At 35.4% G+C, this 16,611-nt stretch overlaps 1 protein-coding gene and 1 long non-coding RNA gene across 2 annotated transcripts in view; one reads left to right on the top strand and one right to left on the bottom strand.

Moving 5' to 3' along the window:
- LOC110598705 (uncharacterized) overlaps nt 1–16,611 on the top strand; it is a 120,664-nt gene that overhangs the window by 24,804 nt on the left and 79,249 nt on the right. The window lies entirely within an intron of this gene.
- Nucleotides 1,717–15,369, bottom strand: LOC144370640 (sentrin-specific protease 3-like). Its single transcript, XM_078031362.1, has 5 exons — nt 15,282–15,369; nt 3,123–3,379; nt 2,857–2,940; nt 2,691–2,741; nt 1,717–2,251 (listed from the first exon to the last, which is right to left on the bottom strand). Exons 1-5 carry the CDS (start codon nt 15,367–15,369, stop codon nt 2,141–2,143), a joined length of 591 nt encoding a protein of 196 aa, XP_077887488.1. The 3' UTR covers nt 1,717–2,140.

Here is a 16,611-nt window from a genome sequence, read left to right on the forward strand (position 1 = left end):
TGCAGATATCAGTGTTAAAGATATATCAAGGATGGTGGTACTGACAATTCACTAATATCTCTTGATTCATTTGGTTAGGTAACATTCAAATTATCTGTAACCAGTACATACACAGATTATAAAAATTTGCACAGTCAAACACGGGTATTGAATTTTCTTTCAATTTGGCTCAAAAGCTGCCAAGTTTTTGTTACATATAATTAGAGAGAATAGATTCCTAGTACTGACATTGAGATTCCTAGTACTGAAGGCCATCAGAAAATTCTAAGGACAGAAATACTGATCATACCATGAGTATTATTAGAAAGACATTTAAATAGAAAGTGTATAGCACAGAAAAGCTTGTTTGCAAAGCAGAAATGATGTATTAGAAGGATGTTGAGGGGACTTCAAAAAGAGCCCAGTGCTTATGTTGTCAGTTGCTTTACTGATTATAGAACAAAAATGAGAGTCCACTAAGAATATTCTCTGAAGATTGTGATTTTCTCCTGGGAAAGGAAAAGGTGGTTTTAATGACTAGACCAAAGATCCACATAGAGGATGTCAGGGGCACTTTGTTTAACCTTGAAGAACAAAGTAAGTACAAGTTTGCACAAGGGCCATAGCAGTATAGTTAGCAGGGGAAGAAGAATTAGGCCTCTACCATCAGGTGAGTGTGTGGATATTCATAGACTATTGTGCATTAATCAAAGACTTTGCTGCGTGGTTAGACATAGGTACTAAGTGACTGAACAATAAAGAAAACACACTTGTCCACTTACAGAAAGACTTAAAGTGGGGGGACACAAATCCTGTCAAAAACAAAACCCAAACTTCCAGGACCACTGGCATCTATATAAGATATAGACACCTAGAAAAACCATCTTTACCTTATATCAAGAAAAAAAAAGATTATTCTCAAGTTTAACTTTTCTTGAACTCTTTTAAAAGATGGTGTTGCATGAAAACAAACAACCTAAAATGAGAAGAAAGACAGGTACTTCTGTAGAGAGATTGGGCATAAGGGTGGATTCACTTATGTAAAAGCACAAGAGGAAGACAAGTCTACTGTGTGAGTGGATAAGAATAATTCATTATTATTTTCAATAAATTTCCAAAGGATGGTATAATAGAAGTTTTGGAAGGTGAAGATGATTCACACTTGCAGGTGACAATATAGCCTGTTGGCAGGGCAGATACTGGCTATAGCTTTCTTTTTGGATGCACTCCTGAAGAATATGGCAACCACAAAAGTAAGAAACAGATGAGGACTCAAAGTTTTGTTTTCCCTGGCAGCAAGGATAGATCCGACACCGCCCAGGAGTGTTCTAAGTAATGGGGATGACAGAATCAGAAGCGATCCTAGGACTTGTGAGAATTCCCCTGGCTGGAGGGAGGACGAGGGTTGGAACTATTTCTGGGCTTAAAGGCATGTGGGGTAGCTGTCATAAATCCTATCCAGCCTCCTCCCCAATCCCTTTGGCGTCCTCTTCCCCAGCTTCTCAGGCTCCCCCGTTTTTTGCGGCTTACCTACTTTACCTTCTTTCTGCCCTCTGCACTCTGGTTGGGGGATTTGTTTGAGTGATGAAGATTGGGTGTTGGCACTGACTGAATCAGGTATGGAGACCTGGCTCCTGCAGTCTAAAGATCCCAAAAGGAATAGCTAACTGCACAGGTTGTAAGGAGTCCTGAGAGCGCATATCCTCTAGTTTGAGGCCCCTTAAGGAAGACCACCACTTATGTATCTCCAAAGGATCCTTTATTGACCAGAGCAGGACCGTGGCATTTATATATATATATATAAAAGTTTTGAAGATATGGCAGGCAGTAATCCCTTTGCCCGCCCACCACCCCCACACTGATTTCCTGCCCCCTTGGCATAGAAGGGGGAATGACTGCTCCACCCAAGCCACAAGGCAACACTCCCCTGCAGAGAGGGAGAAAAGGACTTTCCCCATGGCCACCCTCTGCCCATCAGAAATCAACAAGTATTCTCTCAAAAGAAAAAAAAAATACAGAAATCAATTAAAACATTTAAATATGAAAAAACCAAAGGGAATTGGATGGGGAGAGGCAGGAAAGGAAAGGAACTGGAGTATCTTGGGGAGGGTCTCCCAGGTCCCTCTGCCCATTAACGGGCCCAGGGCCTGGGGTTCGAGGCTCACACAGTGAGTCTGCAGTGACACAGCTCCTTGTAGATCTGCCGACGAAGTTTGGGCATGTCCTGCTGGGTGAAGCTGAATGGCTGAGACAGGGCCAGGTGCTTGCAGTACTGGGTGTTAACAAAGCAGGCCATGAGAACCATCTACTGGGCATCCCTCCCAAGTCAGGACCTGTGCTACATATTTCATGAGATCTCAATTTTTTAGAGACTATACCCATTTCACATAAGAGGGAGCCACACTCCCATGGTCTAGAGTTCAAAATCAGCCTGGCTCAGATGTTACTGTTCTTTGTACATAATATACCTAGCCTTTAAGTGGAATAAAACATTGAATCAGGAGCTAGGAGGCAGCTGTACCAGGGCCTCAAGCAGCCCACTTCTACTGTGGGATAGAGGGGACCAATAAAATCAGGGTTTCTGTGTTCTAACAAATAAGGCTATTCCCTGCTCTACAGCTGGCTGTGAGCCAAATGAGTCAACAGCCTCCCAAAATTTAACCCAAATGACTTCAGAACTGGAAGAGAAGGAGGCCCCATCATCTGCTTACCTGTAACACAAAGGCACCACAGTCACTGTCATTGTTCTGCCTGGCTACATTCTAGAAAATAAAAGGTAGACCTATTCACCTAGAGACTCCCAGGGGTATGACTTCAATTTCTGCCTCCTACCATTACCCTTATCATCACCCCATATCCCTCCCCATGGAAACTCACCATTTTGAAGTAACCTTTCCAGCCCTGGTGGAAATCCAGTCGGTCTTTCTTCACTGCCTCTGCCTGTAGATACTTGGCAATATGCTATGTGGGTAGGAAAAAAGAATATTGATGCCTCTCACTTCATAACTTAACCCAAGGTATGACAGTGGCAAATACCATGCCCAGGTTGCTCCTCAGAAACCCAAAGCCCACCATTTTTCCAGGAAAGCCTTGCCACTGGTTCTCCCTACATTTTTCCCACCTTCCTCCTACCCCTTTCAAACCTTAGGGCATCGGCGGTTTAGGGTACGCTGTGAGTCGAAATAGGTGATGGTGCGCTGCCTCACGTCAACAGAGATGAGGGACCAATGCACCTCCAGGTGGATGGGGATTAGCAGTAGCTCCTTATTGAAGATGTCCACCTGAGAGAGAGCAGCTGAGGTCAGGTAGAACACAAAAGGGTCCTGGTAATTGCCACAAGGGTTAAAAAAAAAAAAAAAAAAGAAACAGATGAAGCTCCCTTCTGCTCTTGGCTTCTCACCTAAGAAAGGAATGTCCTAAAATGCTAGGGAAGAGCATAAAACTCTATTGCCCATGCAGAAAGATGTCTCCATTGTAGGTGGATAAAGAATAAAGCGAAAAGAATCAAGTTGCATAGGAAAGCCTTAAAGCTTAGGTTGGAGAACACATCGCATAAAGCCACCAACAAAATATTTCCAACCTTGAATGAATAGGAATTTAACAAGAGTGATGAATTAAGGTAACCATAGCAACAAAAATATTCAAAATGAGTACAACTCTTTTCTGCAATAATGGTCCTAATGAAAGAAATGACATATATCTCAGGAATAAATATGACTTCTTTTTTGTAGACTATGTCTTACAAATGATGAAAAATTAAAGAACACTCACAAAAAAAAATCAAGGAAAAAAATATCTCTCTGTCACAAGATAAAGCATCTTACTGAATGTAACTCAGAGATGACACAGGTCTTAAAAATATCAGACAGGGCATTTAAAATAATTGTGGCTAATATTAAGACAAATGAGAAGATGGAAAACCTGCATAAACAGATGATAAATAAGAGCAAAGAAATAAAAATAACTAGACTGATGTGAAAATGCTAGAAAAGAATTTTTTTTCCTTACAGCTTACTTTATAAAACCACTAAACCACATTTCAGTAAACTGGCATCATAATTGGAACAAGTTATGCTCCATCCATTTCTGTAAAATATGTCAAAATATACTCTATTATAATGTATATCTTGACAGAACAAATTTTTAAAAATTTTAAAAACAGATGTTTTAGAAATGTCTATCATTTAAAAACACTTATAATAATGCAAAGTACTGAATTTTGTACTATTTTACATTAACAGAGAACATATTTTATTATATCTTTAAAAGGCAAAGTTCATGAAAGCATTATGTTTTATTGTAGATTTGGTTAAAATAAATTTATTTTTAGAAAACATGCTTTATTTATTTACTTATTCTAATTTGTTATATATGACAGCAGAATGCATTACAATTCATATTACACATATAGAGCACAATTTTTCATATCTCTGGTTGTATATCAAGTATATTCACACCATTCATGTCTTCATACATATACTTAGGATAATGATATCCATCTCATTCGACCATCTTTTTTACCCCTATGCCCCTTCGGTTTGCCTCCTGCCCCTTTTCCCTCCCTAGAGTTTATCTAATCTTTCGATGCTCCCCCTTCCAACCACACTATGAATCAGCCTCCTTATATCAGAAAAAAATATTTGGCATTTGGTTTTTTGGGACTGGCTAACTTCACTTAGCATCATATTCTCCAACTCCATCCATTTACCTACAAATGCCATGATTTTATTCTCTTTTGTTGCTAAGTAATATTCCATTGTGTATATATACCACATTTTCTTTATCCATTCATCTACTGGGGCATCTAGGTTGGTTCCCCATTTCTCTACAGAGAGAAAAGATTCTGTTCACTCATATTAACATTATCCTGGAGGGTCTAAGCAATGTAATAAGAAAAAGAACTGGACATATATTTAGAAAAATAGGTAAAATGTCTGTCATTCAGTTTCAACATTATTGTCTTTGAGAAAATTCCAAAGAATCTAAAGTTAGAATAAAAAATGCAATTGTACCTTCAAGTACTACTAATGAACAATTGGAAGTTTAAATAATACCCCCACCATTTATGGTAACAATAAAACCCTTCAAACACATAAACAAATCTGCCAAAATATTTGTAAGATGTTTATGCTAGTAAAATAATAATGAAACAAAGAAAAAAGATTGAAATGAGCAGAGAGGTATACAGTACTCATGTATTGAAACACTTAATATTGTTACGATGTCAAATATCCTGAAATTTCACATTGATCTAAAGAGTTAATAAAATCCAAGTCAAAGTCATGGCATTTTAAAAGAAGTTAATAAAAGTGTATAAAATTTATAGGAGGATGGCAAATGAACTGCAACAGCAAGCACTGTTTTGCAAAGGAAAAACCAAAGTTGGAGGTCATATGCTACCTGATTTCAAGAAGTTATGTAAAAAGCTATAGAAACAAGCTCAGAGTAGTATTGGCCAAAAACCAGACACATAGAATATAACTAAAATGAGAATCCAGAAATAGACTCACATACAAATAGTTGAGATTTAAGAGACAAATATAATGGTCTTAATATATGCTAGAATGGGTCTACAACCATGTGAAAAATAAAATGAAAGAAAAAAGAACATCCCATATATAATTTTTTAACTTAAGCAAATCTTAATGCTCTTTTTCTAAGATGTACATCTGGGTTGAAAACCACTGATCCCCATAAGCCAATCAAAAAAGTAAAATTTATTGGCTCATATTTATTATACACAATATTGGGTTTTACTGTGGTGTTTTTCTACATGCACATAACATAATTCCATCAGTTTCATTTCCCAATATTTCTCCTTTTCTTCCCTTCCTCCCTCCCCCTTGTCCCCTTCCTTGCCTCTACTAGTTTTCTTTCTGTTTTCATGAGATTCCTTTTCTCTCTCTAGGTTCCACATTTGAGAGAAAATATATGACCCTTGACTCTAGTTTAACTTATTTCTCTTAAACTGATGTTCTCCAGTTCCACACATTTGCCAGAATATTTTATATACATGTCTATCTATGTCTCTCTATATCTAGCTATCTATATCACATTTTCTTTATTTATTCTTCTATTGATGGACACCTAAGCCGATTCCAAAACTTAGATATTAAAAATACAAGTGCTGCTATAAACAGAGGTATGCTTATTTTTCTATCGTATACTGACTTCTTTTTTTTCCTGTAAATATTGAGGAATGGTATAACTGGACCTTATGGTGATTCCATTCTTGGTCCTTTGAGGAACCTCTACATGTATTTCCATGGTCACTGTACTAATTTACATTTTTGCTATTAATATATGAGTTATTATCTTTGGCTAGATCTATTGTTATTTGTATTCTGCCATTGTAATTGGAGTGAGAGGAAATCTCGGTGTGGTTTTGACTTTCATTTCTTTGGTGGTTAAAGATGTCAAACATTTTTTCCTATATATGTTAGCCATTTGTCCTTCTCCATTTGAGAAGTATCTATTTAGTTCATTTGTCCCTTTCTTGATTGAAAGCCCCAAAACTCTTTGCCACCTGTTTTAAGTAACAAATCTTTTAATTTATTCATTTATAGCCAGATAGCTATAAAACTATCTATAGATAATTATCCTATTTTTTTCAGGGAGCCATTCCTGTAAATTTATAGATTCTATATTTACCATAAATAATTCTAAGTAAAAATATCTCAATCATCACGTTTCTAAGGCAAGGATTCTCCTCCTAGTAAGTATTACTTGTTCACTTACCATATAGTCTCTATTTTCAATTGGATCAATTTATCTCACTTTATTCCTTCTCAAAATTGTCCTCTAGATAGGGTGATGAAATGCACCAGAGTAACTGCTTTACCTCTTCTTTTCCACATTCCTATAAAAGTCTATTAGGATACTGTTTCAAAAGGAGTTCATAAAATTTTTGTTTGTCTGGAAATTATTTTATTATGTTTAATATTGATTTATAATATTTGCAGATAATATTCCAGAGAATTTGAGACTCAAAATATGTTTTTATTATTCATTTATTTTTTGCTTTTTATTTTTTTAATCTTCCTTAGTTATTTGAATCCACTGCTGCTTTGTATTCTGGGAGAAAGAGTTACAGCTGAGAAATAGGATAATAGTCTTATTTTCATTTCATTTCAGTTAATCTTCTTTATTTTCTGGAAATTTTAGGCAATTTTATGTATCTTTAATGTTCTGGTAAGAGATAATGGCATGATCCTTCTGTGGTTTGGCTATGCATCCCTCAAAGATGCATGTATTAAAGGCTGGAATGGTGGAAATTTTAAGGTCAGGCCTAGTGTGAGGTCTTAAGTCCCTTGGGGTACACCCCTGAAGAGTACCATGGAACACTGGTCTCCTCCTTTTTCTTTACTTTTATATTCTGGCCATGAGGTCAATGGGTTTGCTATATCACATGCTATGGCCATGATGTGTTAGAATCCCCACCAGTGGCCTAAAAGTAGTAGGTCAACCTGATCATTGACTGGCATCTCTAAATTCGTGAGCCAAAATAAACCTGATTCATCTAAGGTTTTGTTACATTAATGCACAGCTAACGCACCCTGTGAAAGAAACATTTTCTCAATGCTGTTTAAAATAGCATTAATATTTTAAAATAGCAATTAATATTTTCTTATATTCCTCATTTGTCTTTGTTATTCTATCTTCAGTTCTCCAAATTTTCCTGATGATTTTTTTTTGCATTTGCTCATGTGTTTTTCCACATTTATCTGGTCATCCATGGTAGAGCAAGTACTAAGATGTGAAAGGATTATAACTTCTTAATTCTGTTCTAATTGAATTCAGCATTCATATCTTAGGCATTGCAGAATATTCTCTTTTTCTATAGCTGTAAATGAAGTCTCAGGGACTTGTGTAGTACTATGAAATTTGGATGGAGCTGGCAAAGATGCTGTTATTTTTCTCTCTCTATGCTGTGTATGGCTATATGTCAAAATGTCTAACTGGTATTCAGTCATTTGTTCGATGGAGTTTTTGTTGATTCTACCTTGTCCCAACTGAGGGCAACCTTCATGTCCACTTGTTCTTTTTCAGATGACTTCTATCACCCCTACAGGAACAAGGGACTATCACTCTCCACCAGTTCTTCTCCTAAACTCAATGGTCAACAAACTTGAAGTACATTTCTGCAGTTAAAAGAAAACATGAAATTAAAGTATTAACTCATTTCACCTCAAAGGCTCATTATATTTTCCCTAATATTGAATGGCATAACAACGAAAACATGTTATTCATGCATGTTGTATACAAATTGCACCCCATTGTGAGTATTCACTTTAGCAGGACCAAAAAGAAAAAAAAATAATTTTACATTTTTTTCAATCTGTATTATAGAAACTTCTAAAGAATGTGTAATTTAAACAGTGAAGTAGAGAATTGGTTTGGTAGGAAAAAAAATCTGAAAACATTTTCAAAAAGAGTTGTTAATGCTGATCATCCATAATTATCTTTACTGGAATTTTAGATCATGAGATGATTTAAATTATTTTTTCCTTGAATGATCTATTTTCATACATGCATGATATTAATTTTTATAGTATTTTGACAAAGCATTAAGATTTAAGAAAGATACACTGAGCAATATTATATTTTACTTTGAACAGACCCTATATGATGGTAATATTTAATCTGCAGAGGCAAACGAAAGGTGGAAAAATGAATGTTCACAAATATCCACAAGATGTTATTTGCCCTCAAGGAGTAATAGCTTTCTACTTATGTGGATTACTATGTGATTTTGCTCTTTGTTTACTTATTTAGCTTTTTTCTTCATATGTATATATATTTAGTAACTCGTATTTTTTGATAGATTTTCTAGATACAAGAAGAGATTTTAGTTAAGACAACATATGCTGTTTCTAGTGCATTAAATTCAGGCACGTTAAAATCTGGGGATGTGCTGAGGAAAACAAAATGCTATTAAAGTTCCTGTGTCTCTATGATATCCCCAGGGAGATTTCTCTCAGCTGAAAAGTGAGCTTTCACAAAGCTACTTCTAAAGCCATTCAGCGTCTTGCCTCCTGTTAATGGAACTTTAGTGGAAATAAAACCTAATGCATAAGGCAAAACAACAACAACAAATTTCTGTTCAAAACCTTCAAAGGGATAAAGTATAAATATTAAAAGAAATACAAAAAGTGTATCAATGCTTATTAATAATTTGAAATTTATGTTACATATGAGGTAGGATTTAATACAGAAAAGAGAATGCCAAATTTGGTTGTGGCTCTATAGTGTCATTTCTATGACAGTTAAAATAGATAATTTCATGTTAATTTGTGAACACAGCACTCTTCTGTGGAATATGAAAGAATATGGGTTGGAAGAAATTCGCATGTGCACAATGAATTATTAGACAGAAGCTGTCTGGATTATTCCAGAATATTACAACAGCTAATTGTAAATCAAATCACATCCTCTTCCTGAAAAAGGCAATAAAATTTTTAACAAATGACTAACTTAACTAAGAACAAATTTATTATTTTCATGAACAGAGTTCTCCTTTGATATGTGATAGTTGAGATTTGTTCTAATTTTCTGTATGCCAAGAACATAAACAGGAACTAGGATATTTGTGGGTATAGTTGAGTCACAAATAGGTACAAAGAACAATCGGTTTCATCATCTATTTGTATTAATTTTGGACAAATTAATTTGCTTTATTGGCTTTATTGCCACCTGTGAGAACAGAAATGCTTCTAAGTTTCTGGAGGGTTTTGTTAAGTGAAAGACATAGGTGTTAGCAAAATATTTAGACAATGCAATACCTGGAACATAAATTAGCTTTTTAACAGTTATTTCAAATTTTGTTTTGTTTTGAAATAGAAGTATTTCATTTGCAACAGAGATATAATGAGTGCTCATTTCTTAACTGTTATTTTGGCGAAATGTAAATAGTTTTCTGAAACATTAAACAATGTAAGATTAAACATACATTTTGGGGGACAGTGTATCTTTGAATTAGAAAGATATTGCTTCTTATTTTCAAATATGACTTTTCTTGGGAAATACTGGAAATTGGTTTTTGGTATTCTCTATTTGGGTGCTTATTAATGTCCCCAATATTTCAAATATCTCCATCTATATGAGTCAGTTATTTACTTTCCTTCAAATTGAGTGTTTCTTTGAATTTTCCAATAATTGCAGTCTCAAATTAAGGAGTTTTCAAAATATGATAAAAATGTACCCCTTACAAAAAAGAAAAAACATAACAGTAACAGAAAGAAAAAAAAGACTTGAACTAATCCTTATGAATCTGACAATGTTTTGAAAATTCACTTACTGAAGCCTTGGTCTATTGATAAATGGATCCTAAATCACAGGAAATTTGACCATCAATTATTCATACAATAATTTATTATGCCAAGGAATAGGAAACTATTCTGAGAAAAGTCATAAAACAATATTTCTTGCACCAAAAAAATGAGTGTGAGTAATTGTCTCAACCTTGTTTAAACTGAATTCAATAACATTAAATTTTTACGTGATAAGAAATTAGTGTTGCAACCATGAAATTCTCCTTCGCTTCTGAAAACATGGAAAAATAGTTTTGCTTTAAAGCATATTTGATTTATAAATATATTCTTCAGTTTTTTTAAAAAAAGTTATTTATTTTTTAGTTGTAGTTGGATACCATACCTTTGTTTTATTTATTTATTTATATGTGGTGCTGAGGATGGAACCCAGGGCCTCTCATGTGCTAAGTGAGTGCTCTACCACTGAGCTACAACCCCAGCCAATATTCTTCAGCTTTTGTAAAACTATTTTTCTTAAGATTATGATTTATAGTAGCAGGGCAAAATGATGTGAAAATAAACTAAAAAGGTAAGAATATAATTAAAATATAAAAGAATACTATGAGAAAGTTAAGCTTACTCAATTCACCATTAATCATGAAATAAGAGAAAGTCCTCAGTTCCCACTTCTCCAAAACAATGAGGAATAGTACCAGTTTCATAGTTATTGAGAGAATTGAATTCATAAGTCACTATAAATGTGCTTTATGGCCAGTATGTAACTTTAACTGCTATTTTCATTTTGTTCAAAACCAAGTAAGCTTTGTCCTATTTATTGCATTCCTTCTATAGATATTAATTGGGATTATTTAATTAGGAAGAATTATTGCTTTATTTTCTTTTATTTTCTCATTGTGGATACATGGATATTTATTGCATTCTTTTGATAAATCTAATGCAAATGTTACTTTTTCATTTGTTCAAATTGTTCTAGCTTTGGCCATTGGAAGATTGCATATGCATCCCTCGGAATGCTCCTATCTCTTGTATTTATTTTTAAGAATTTTAGCATTTTCTTTCTTTTTGTTACCACAGGATGTTCCAGCACCATCAGATATTTTTTATTATTTTCCTGTGAGTTCCTAAATCAGCCATTTCTCCAAGGAACTCTGGTTCCATTTACTAAGGAGTTTTATTTTAAAATAATTCATTACAATCTGGGTGTTTGTTGCTTATCAAGTACCTGAATGTTGGAGGCAGATTTGTTATATTTATAATCTGTTCCTTGTTCCAATCACCAACAAATCATTCTTGTGAACTTTTGGGGGTCACCTAATATCTAAACCATAGCCATAGGTTAAGGATTTGGTTGAACTGTTCTGGTTTTCAAAATGTCTAAAACAAGGGTAGGTGAATAACATTTATTGATTTCCTTATATTGAACCAGACTTGCATCCCAGGGATGAATCCTACTTGATCATGGTGCACAATTTTTTTGATATGCTTTTGTATTCGATTCGATAGGATATTATTGAGGATTTTTGCATCTAAGTCCATTAGAGATTTTGGTCTGTAGTTTTCTTTCTTTGAAGCGTCTTTGTCTAGTTTCGGGATCAGGGTGATGTTGGCCTCATAGAATGAATTCGGAAGAGCTCCTTCTTTTTCTATGTCTTGAAATAACTTGAAAAGTATTGGTATTAATTCTTCTTTGAAGGTTTTGTAAAACTCCACTGTATATCCACCCGGTCCAGGGCTTTTCTTGGTTGGTAGTCTTTGATGGCTTTTTCTATTTTCTCCTTTGTTATTGGTCTGTTTAAATTGTGTGTATCTTCCTGACTCAATCTGGGCAAATCATATGACTTAAGAAATTTATCAATATCTTCACTATCTTCTATTTTATTGGAATATAGGGTTTCAAAATAATTCCTAATTACCTTCTCTATTTCTGTAGTGTCTGTTGTGATATTGCCTTTTTCATCCCGTATGTTAGTAATTTGAGTTCTCTCTCTTCTTCTCTTCATTAGCATGGCTAAGGGTCTGTCAATCTTATTTATTTTTTTAAAGAACCAACTTTTAGTTTTACCAATTTTTTCAATTGTTTTTTTTTGTTTCAATTTTATTGATTTCTGCACTGATTTTAATTGTTTCTTGCCTTCTACTACCTTTGCAAATTGGTGCAGCCAATTTGGAAAACAGTATGGAGATTTCTTGGAAAGCTGGGAATGGAACCACCATTTGACCCAGCTATTCCCCTTCTCAGTCTATTCCCTAAAGACCTAAAAAGAGCATACTACAGGGACACTGCTACATCGATGTTCATAGCAGCACAATTCACAATAGCAAGACTGTGGAACCAACCTAGATGCCCTTCAATAGATGAATGGATAAAAAAATGTGGCATTTATACACAATGGAGTATTATTCTGCATTAAAAATGACAAAATCATGGAATTTGCAGGGAAATGGATGGCATTAGAGCAGATTATGCTAAGTGAAGCTAGCCAATCCCTAAGAAACAAATGCCAAATGTCTTCTTTGATATAAGGAGAGCAACTAAGAACAGAGCAGGGAGGAAGAGCAAGAGGAAAAGATTAACATTAAACAGAGACATGAGGTGAGAGGGAAAGGGAGAGAAAAGGGAAATTGCATGGAAATGGAAGGAGACCCTCATTGTTATACAAAATTACATATAAGAGGTTGTGAGGGGAAAGGGAAAAAAACAAGGGAGAGAATTACATTACAGCAGATGGGGTAGAGAGAGAAGATGGGAGGGGAGGGGAGGGGGGATAATAGAGGATAGGAAAGGTAGCAGAATACAACAGTCACTAATATGGCATTATGTAAATATGTGGATGTGTAACTGATGTGATTTTGCAATCTGTATACGGGGTAAAAATGGGAGTTCATAACCCATTTGAATCTAAAGTATGAATATGATATGTCAAGAGCTTTGTGATGTTTTGAACAACCAATAAAAATAAAAGAAAAAAAACAAGGGTAGGATATATGCTTTTGGATAGAGGTTATTTGGGATTTGGCTACATAACTGTCAAAAAGAATGAATGAATCAGTGGTTTATGAGGATCCTCTTTGCTTGAAGTCATATTAAATAACAAATATCAGTGGAAAAAATGCTGGATATTGTTTTGACATGAATCGGTATTCAAGTTAACAAGAACAGGATGAAAGAAATTGATTTGTGGTCAAGCTCAGATGCAATTTCATCCAGTGACTATTTCTAGTGAGACAAGAATGCCTAAAGAGAGTACAGCTTGAAGAACTGACAAATTACATTCAAGCATGGCAGAGAGAGGAAAGAAGGTGCTGCAGAGGGGAAAATCAACTCTCCAGCCTTAGAAACCATAGAAGAAATAGAGGCAGTAACGAGTCTAACATAGACTGTGGACAGAAACAGAAGCATAGGAGGATCTGAAACAAAAATGGAAAACAAAAGTCTAGGATCTTAAGAAGAGTTATACTGTTCTAAAACATGTGCTTCCATTAAAAAAATACTCTCCATTTAAAATATTCAAATTCAACAATTGATCTTTGTTCACTAGCTATATGTGAATTAATGAGCCAAGCAGAGAAGATGCCATGGGCATTACTGGTAATGCCTACTATTGTGGCCACCACCCAATCTCAGCCAGAAGTGGAAATGTGATCTCAGTTGCTGTACCTGCCTCCCTCCTGGGAAGATGAGTGATAGGAGTTAAGAGAAGATAGATCCATGGGTACTAAACTATCTTGACAACAGTCAAGGTGCATGAGTTTTTTATAAAGAAGTAAGTACTTTGTCTTTGCTTTTTTAAAAAAGGGAAGAATCATTCTTTTGATATTGGATGTTTACAAGTTGTGTTAGTCAGCTTTTCCTCACTGTAATGAAATACTAGAGATAATTTTCTTACAAAAAGGAAAAGTTACTTGTGACTCATATTTTAGAGATTCTGGTCCATAATTGAATGGCTGCATGGTTGTTGGTCTGTGGTGAGATGGTACATCATGGTGAGGATAAGTAACAGAACAAAACTGTTCATCTCTTGGTCAGGAATCAAAAAAGAAAGGTATGCAACCCTACTATCCTCTTCAAAGGTACACCCCCAATGACTCAAGGACCTCCCACCATGCCCCAAAACTTAACGCCCTATCAGCTCCCACAAGTATTCCATCCTGGGAACCAAGCCTTTAACATATGGGATTTTGGGGGGATATTCAAGATTTAAACTATAGCACACATATGTTACTAAATAAATTTTTAAAAATTTTTAATATTTGTTTAAATTAGTTATACATGACAGTAGAATGCATTTGTGCACTTTGATACATCACACATAAATGGGGTGTAATTTCTCATTTTTCTGATTGTACATGTTATAGAATCACATCAGTCATGCAGTCATATATGTACAAAAGGTAATAATATCTGTTTCATTCTACTGACCTTCTTATCTCCATCCCCTACCCTCTCTTCACTCCCCTCTACCTAATCTAAAGTAACTCTTTCTTCCCTAGCACCCCCACCACCACCCTTACTGTGAATAGCATTCACATATCAGAGAAAACATTTGGCCTTTGGTTTTGGGGGATTGGCTTATTTTGCTTAGCATGAATTTCCCAACTCCATCCATTTACTGGCAAATGCTATAATTTCATTCTTCTTTAAAGCCGAGTAATATTCCATCAATATATATATATATATATATATATACATATGTATATGTATACACACACACACACACACACACACACACCACATTTCTCAACTCACAATAGCTAAACTATGGAATCAACCTACGTGCCCTTCAATAGATAAATGGAAAAATAAAATTGTTTAAAAAAATTAAGAAATCTTTGATTCAAGAAGTTAAAAGGTCTGGGTACCAAGTTGAAATGAGAAGAGTACACAAGTATGAGAGGAATTTAGAAAGCAAAATAAAATGAAGTATCTGAAAGAAATAATGTACTGGAAATTAAGTCCTAGGCAATAGTCATCCAATTGTTTGAAAATGTATTATGTAAATTACTCAGTAAAGGTGGTTAATGTTGAAAGACCAGGATGTTTATTGATTTTTTCTGGCTGCTGATATCCACATTCCTCTAAAGGCTTCCATCTGCATGTAGGTGTCAGTCCTTGTCGCATCACACGACTAAACCAATCAGGGTCACTCCAAGTGAATTTGGGGACTAAATAAAGACACAGACAGACACAGAAAGTTCATTTTCTTTGGGTTTAGTGATTGCTCCTCAGCTATAGCTCCCATAAGGGGAGCAAGGCAGGCAAGAGAGAGAGAGGACATGCATTGAACACAGGTTTTATTGGGGGAGGTTGGTCCATGGAATATTCTTTCCCCAAAAGGGGGAAGGAGTAGGATTACAAAGGAACAGGTGAGCGTAATTCAACCCCAGTGGGTGATGCCTACTCCTGGAGCCATTCCTTGTTATCTGAGCTGGGGACGCAATAATTGTTCAGAACCCACTGCATCAGGACTTAAAGGCATCTGCATCCAGGGCAGCTCTCAACAAGTCCTTATTCCAGAATAACCTAGATCTCAGCCAAAATGTTCTCTCAGCCCACAACCAGTGCTGTGCAGGAACATCTCTACCTCTTGTTCTCTGATCTCTTGGATCCTGGTTTCCACTTTGGTTACTCAGTACCCTGGGTAAAAATCTCAGATCCCAGTTGCTAATAACTTGGCTCTTTGCCATTCTCTTACCACCCTTCACTTGGTATCTATATATACATTTTAACCTCTGGTTAATCTTTAATTCCTTGATTAGCTCCTGGACTCATGTTCATCGAATCCATTCTTAGACTGGCATCACTTCAGCTATATCCTATAAAACCTGTTATTATTGGAAGTATTTACATCATGTACAACCACAAAACTGGGAAGTTATACTCCACGTATAAATGAAAGGTCAAAACATATTCTAGTGTCATATATAACTAAAAAGAACAAATAAAAAAAGAAACATTTGGATTATACCTAAAAGACCATTTCAAAGTCAATTCTGAACGAGGGCTAATGAGCAGCATCTCATGGGGTGGGGGTTCTTCTTCCTGCCAAGGAGGGTGGAAACCACCTGAAAACTTAAAATCTAAAATAATTAGTGAATAACAAAATATAAAGAGTCAGAAATATATTTACAAAAGTGGAGTCCCTGATAAATCCAGTCTATACCAGAGCTGGAACTAGACAAAGGAAAGATCCTCTGGTGGTTTATTTAAGGGGGTACATCAAAGGCAGGAATAAGCTTTCAAAGACATTTTTCAAGATGTCTTACAGTCAGCAGGTTGATTGGCATCTTGGCAGGTCACAGCCATCTCAGGTGCTGTGTGGGACATGGCAGAGAGTGATAGAAATTCACAATGACCCTGGGC

This window comes from Ictidomys tridecemlineatus, chromosome 14, assembly GCF_052094955.1.
Source record: "Ictidomys tridecemlineatus isolate mIctTri1 chromosome 14, mIctTri1.hap1, whole genome shotgun sequence".
Taxonomy (NCBI): Eukaryota; Metazoa; Chordata; class Mammalia; order Rodentia; family Sciuridae; genus Ictidomys; species Ictidomys tridecemlineatus.

What these genes read in the sequence shown, in the direction of transcription:
- LOC144370640 (XM_078031362.1), bottom strand. Translation starts at nt 15,369, where the DNA reads ATGCGACAAGGACTGACACCTACATGCAGATGGAAGCCTTTAGAGGAA. An exon ending in TAAACCGCCGATGCCCTAAG is followed by an intron (nt 2,941 to 3,122) that starts GTTTGAAAGGGG and finishes CTACCCACATAG; the next exon opens with CATATTGCCAAGTATCTACA. An exon ending in GGAAAGGTTACTTCAAAATG is followed by an intron (nt 2,742 to 2,856) that starts GTGAGTTTCCAT and finishes TTTATTTTCTAG; the next exon opens with AATGTAGCCAGGCAGAACAA.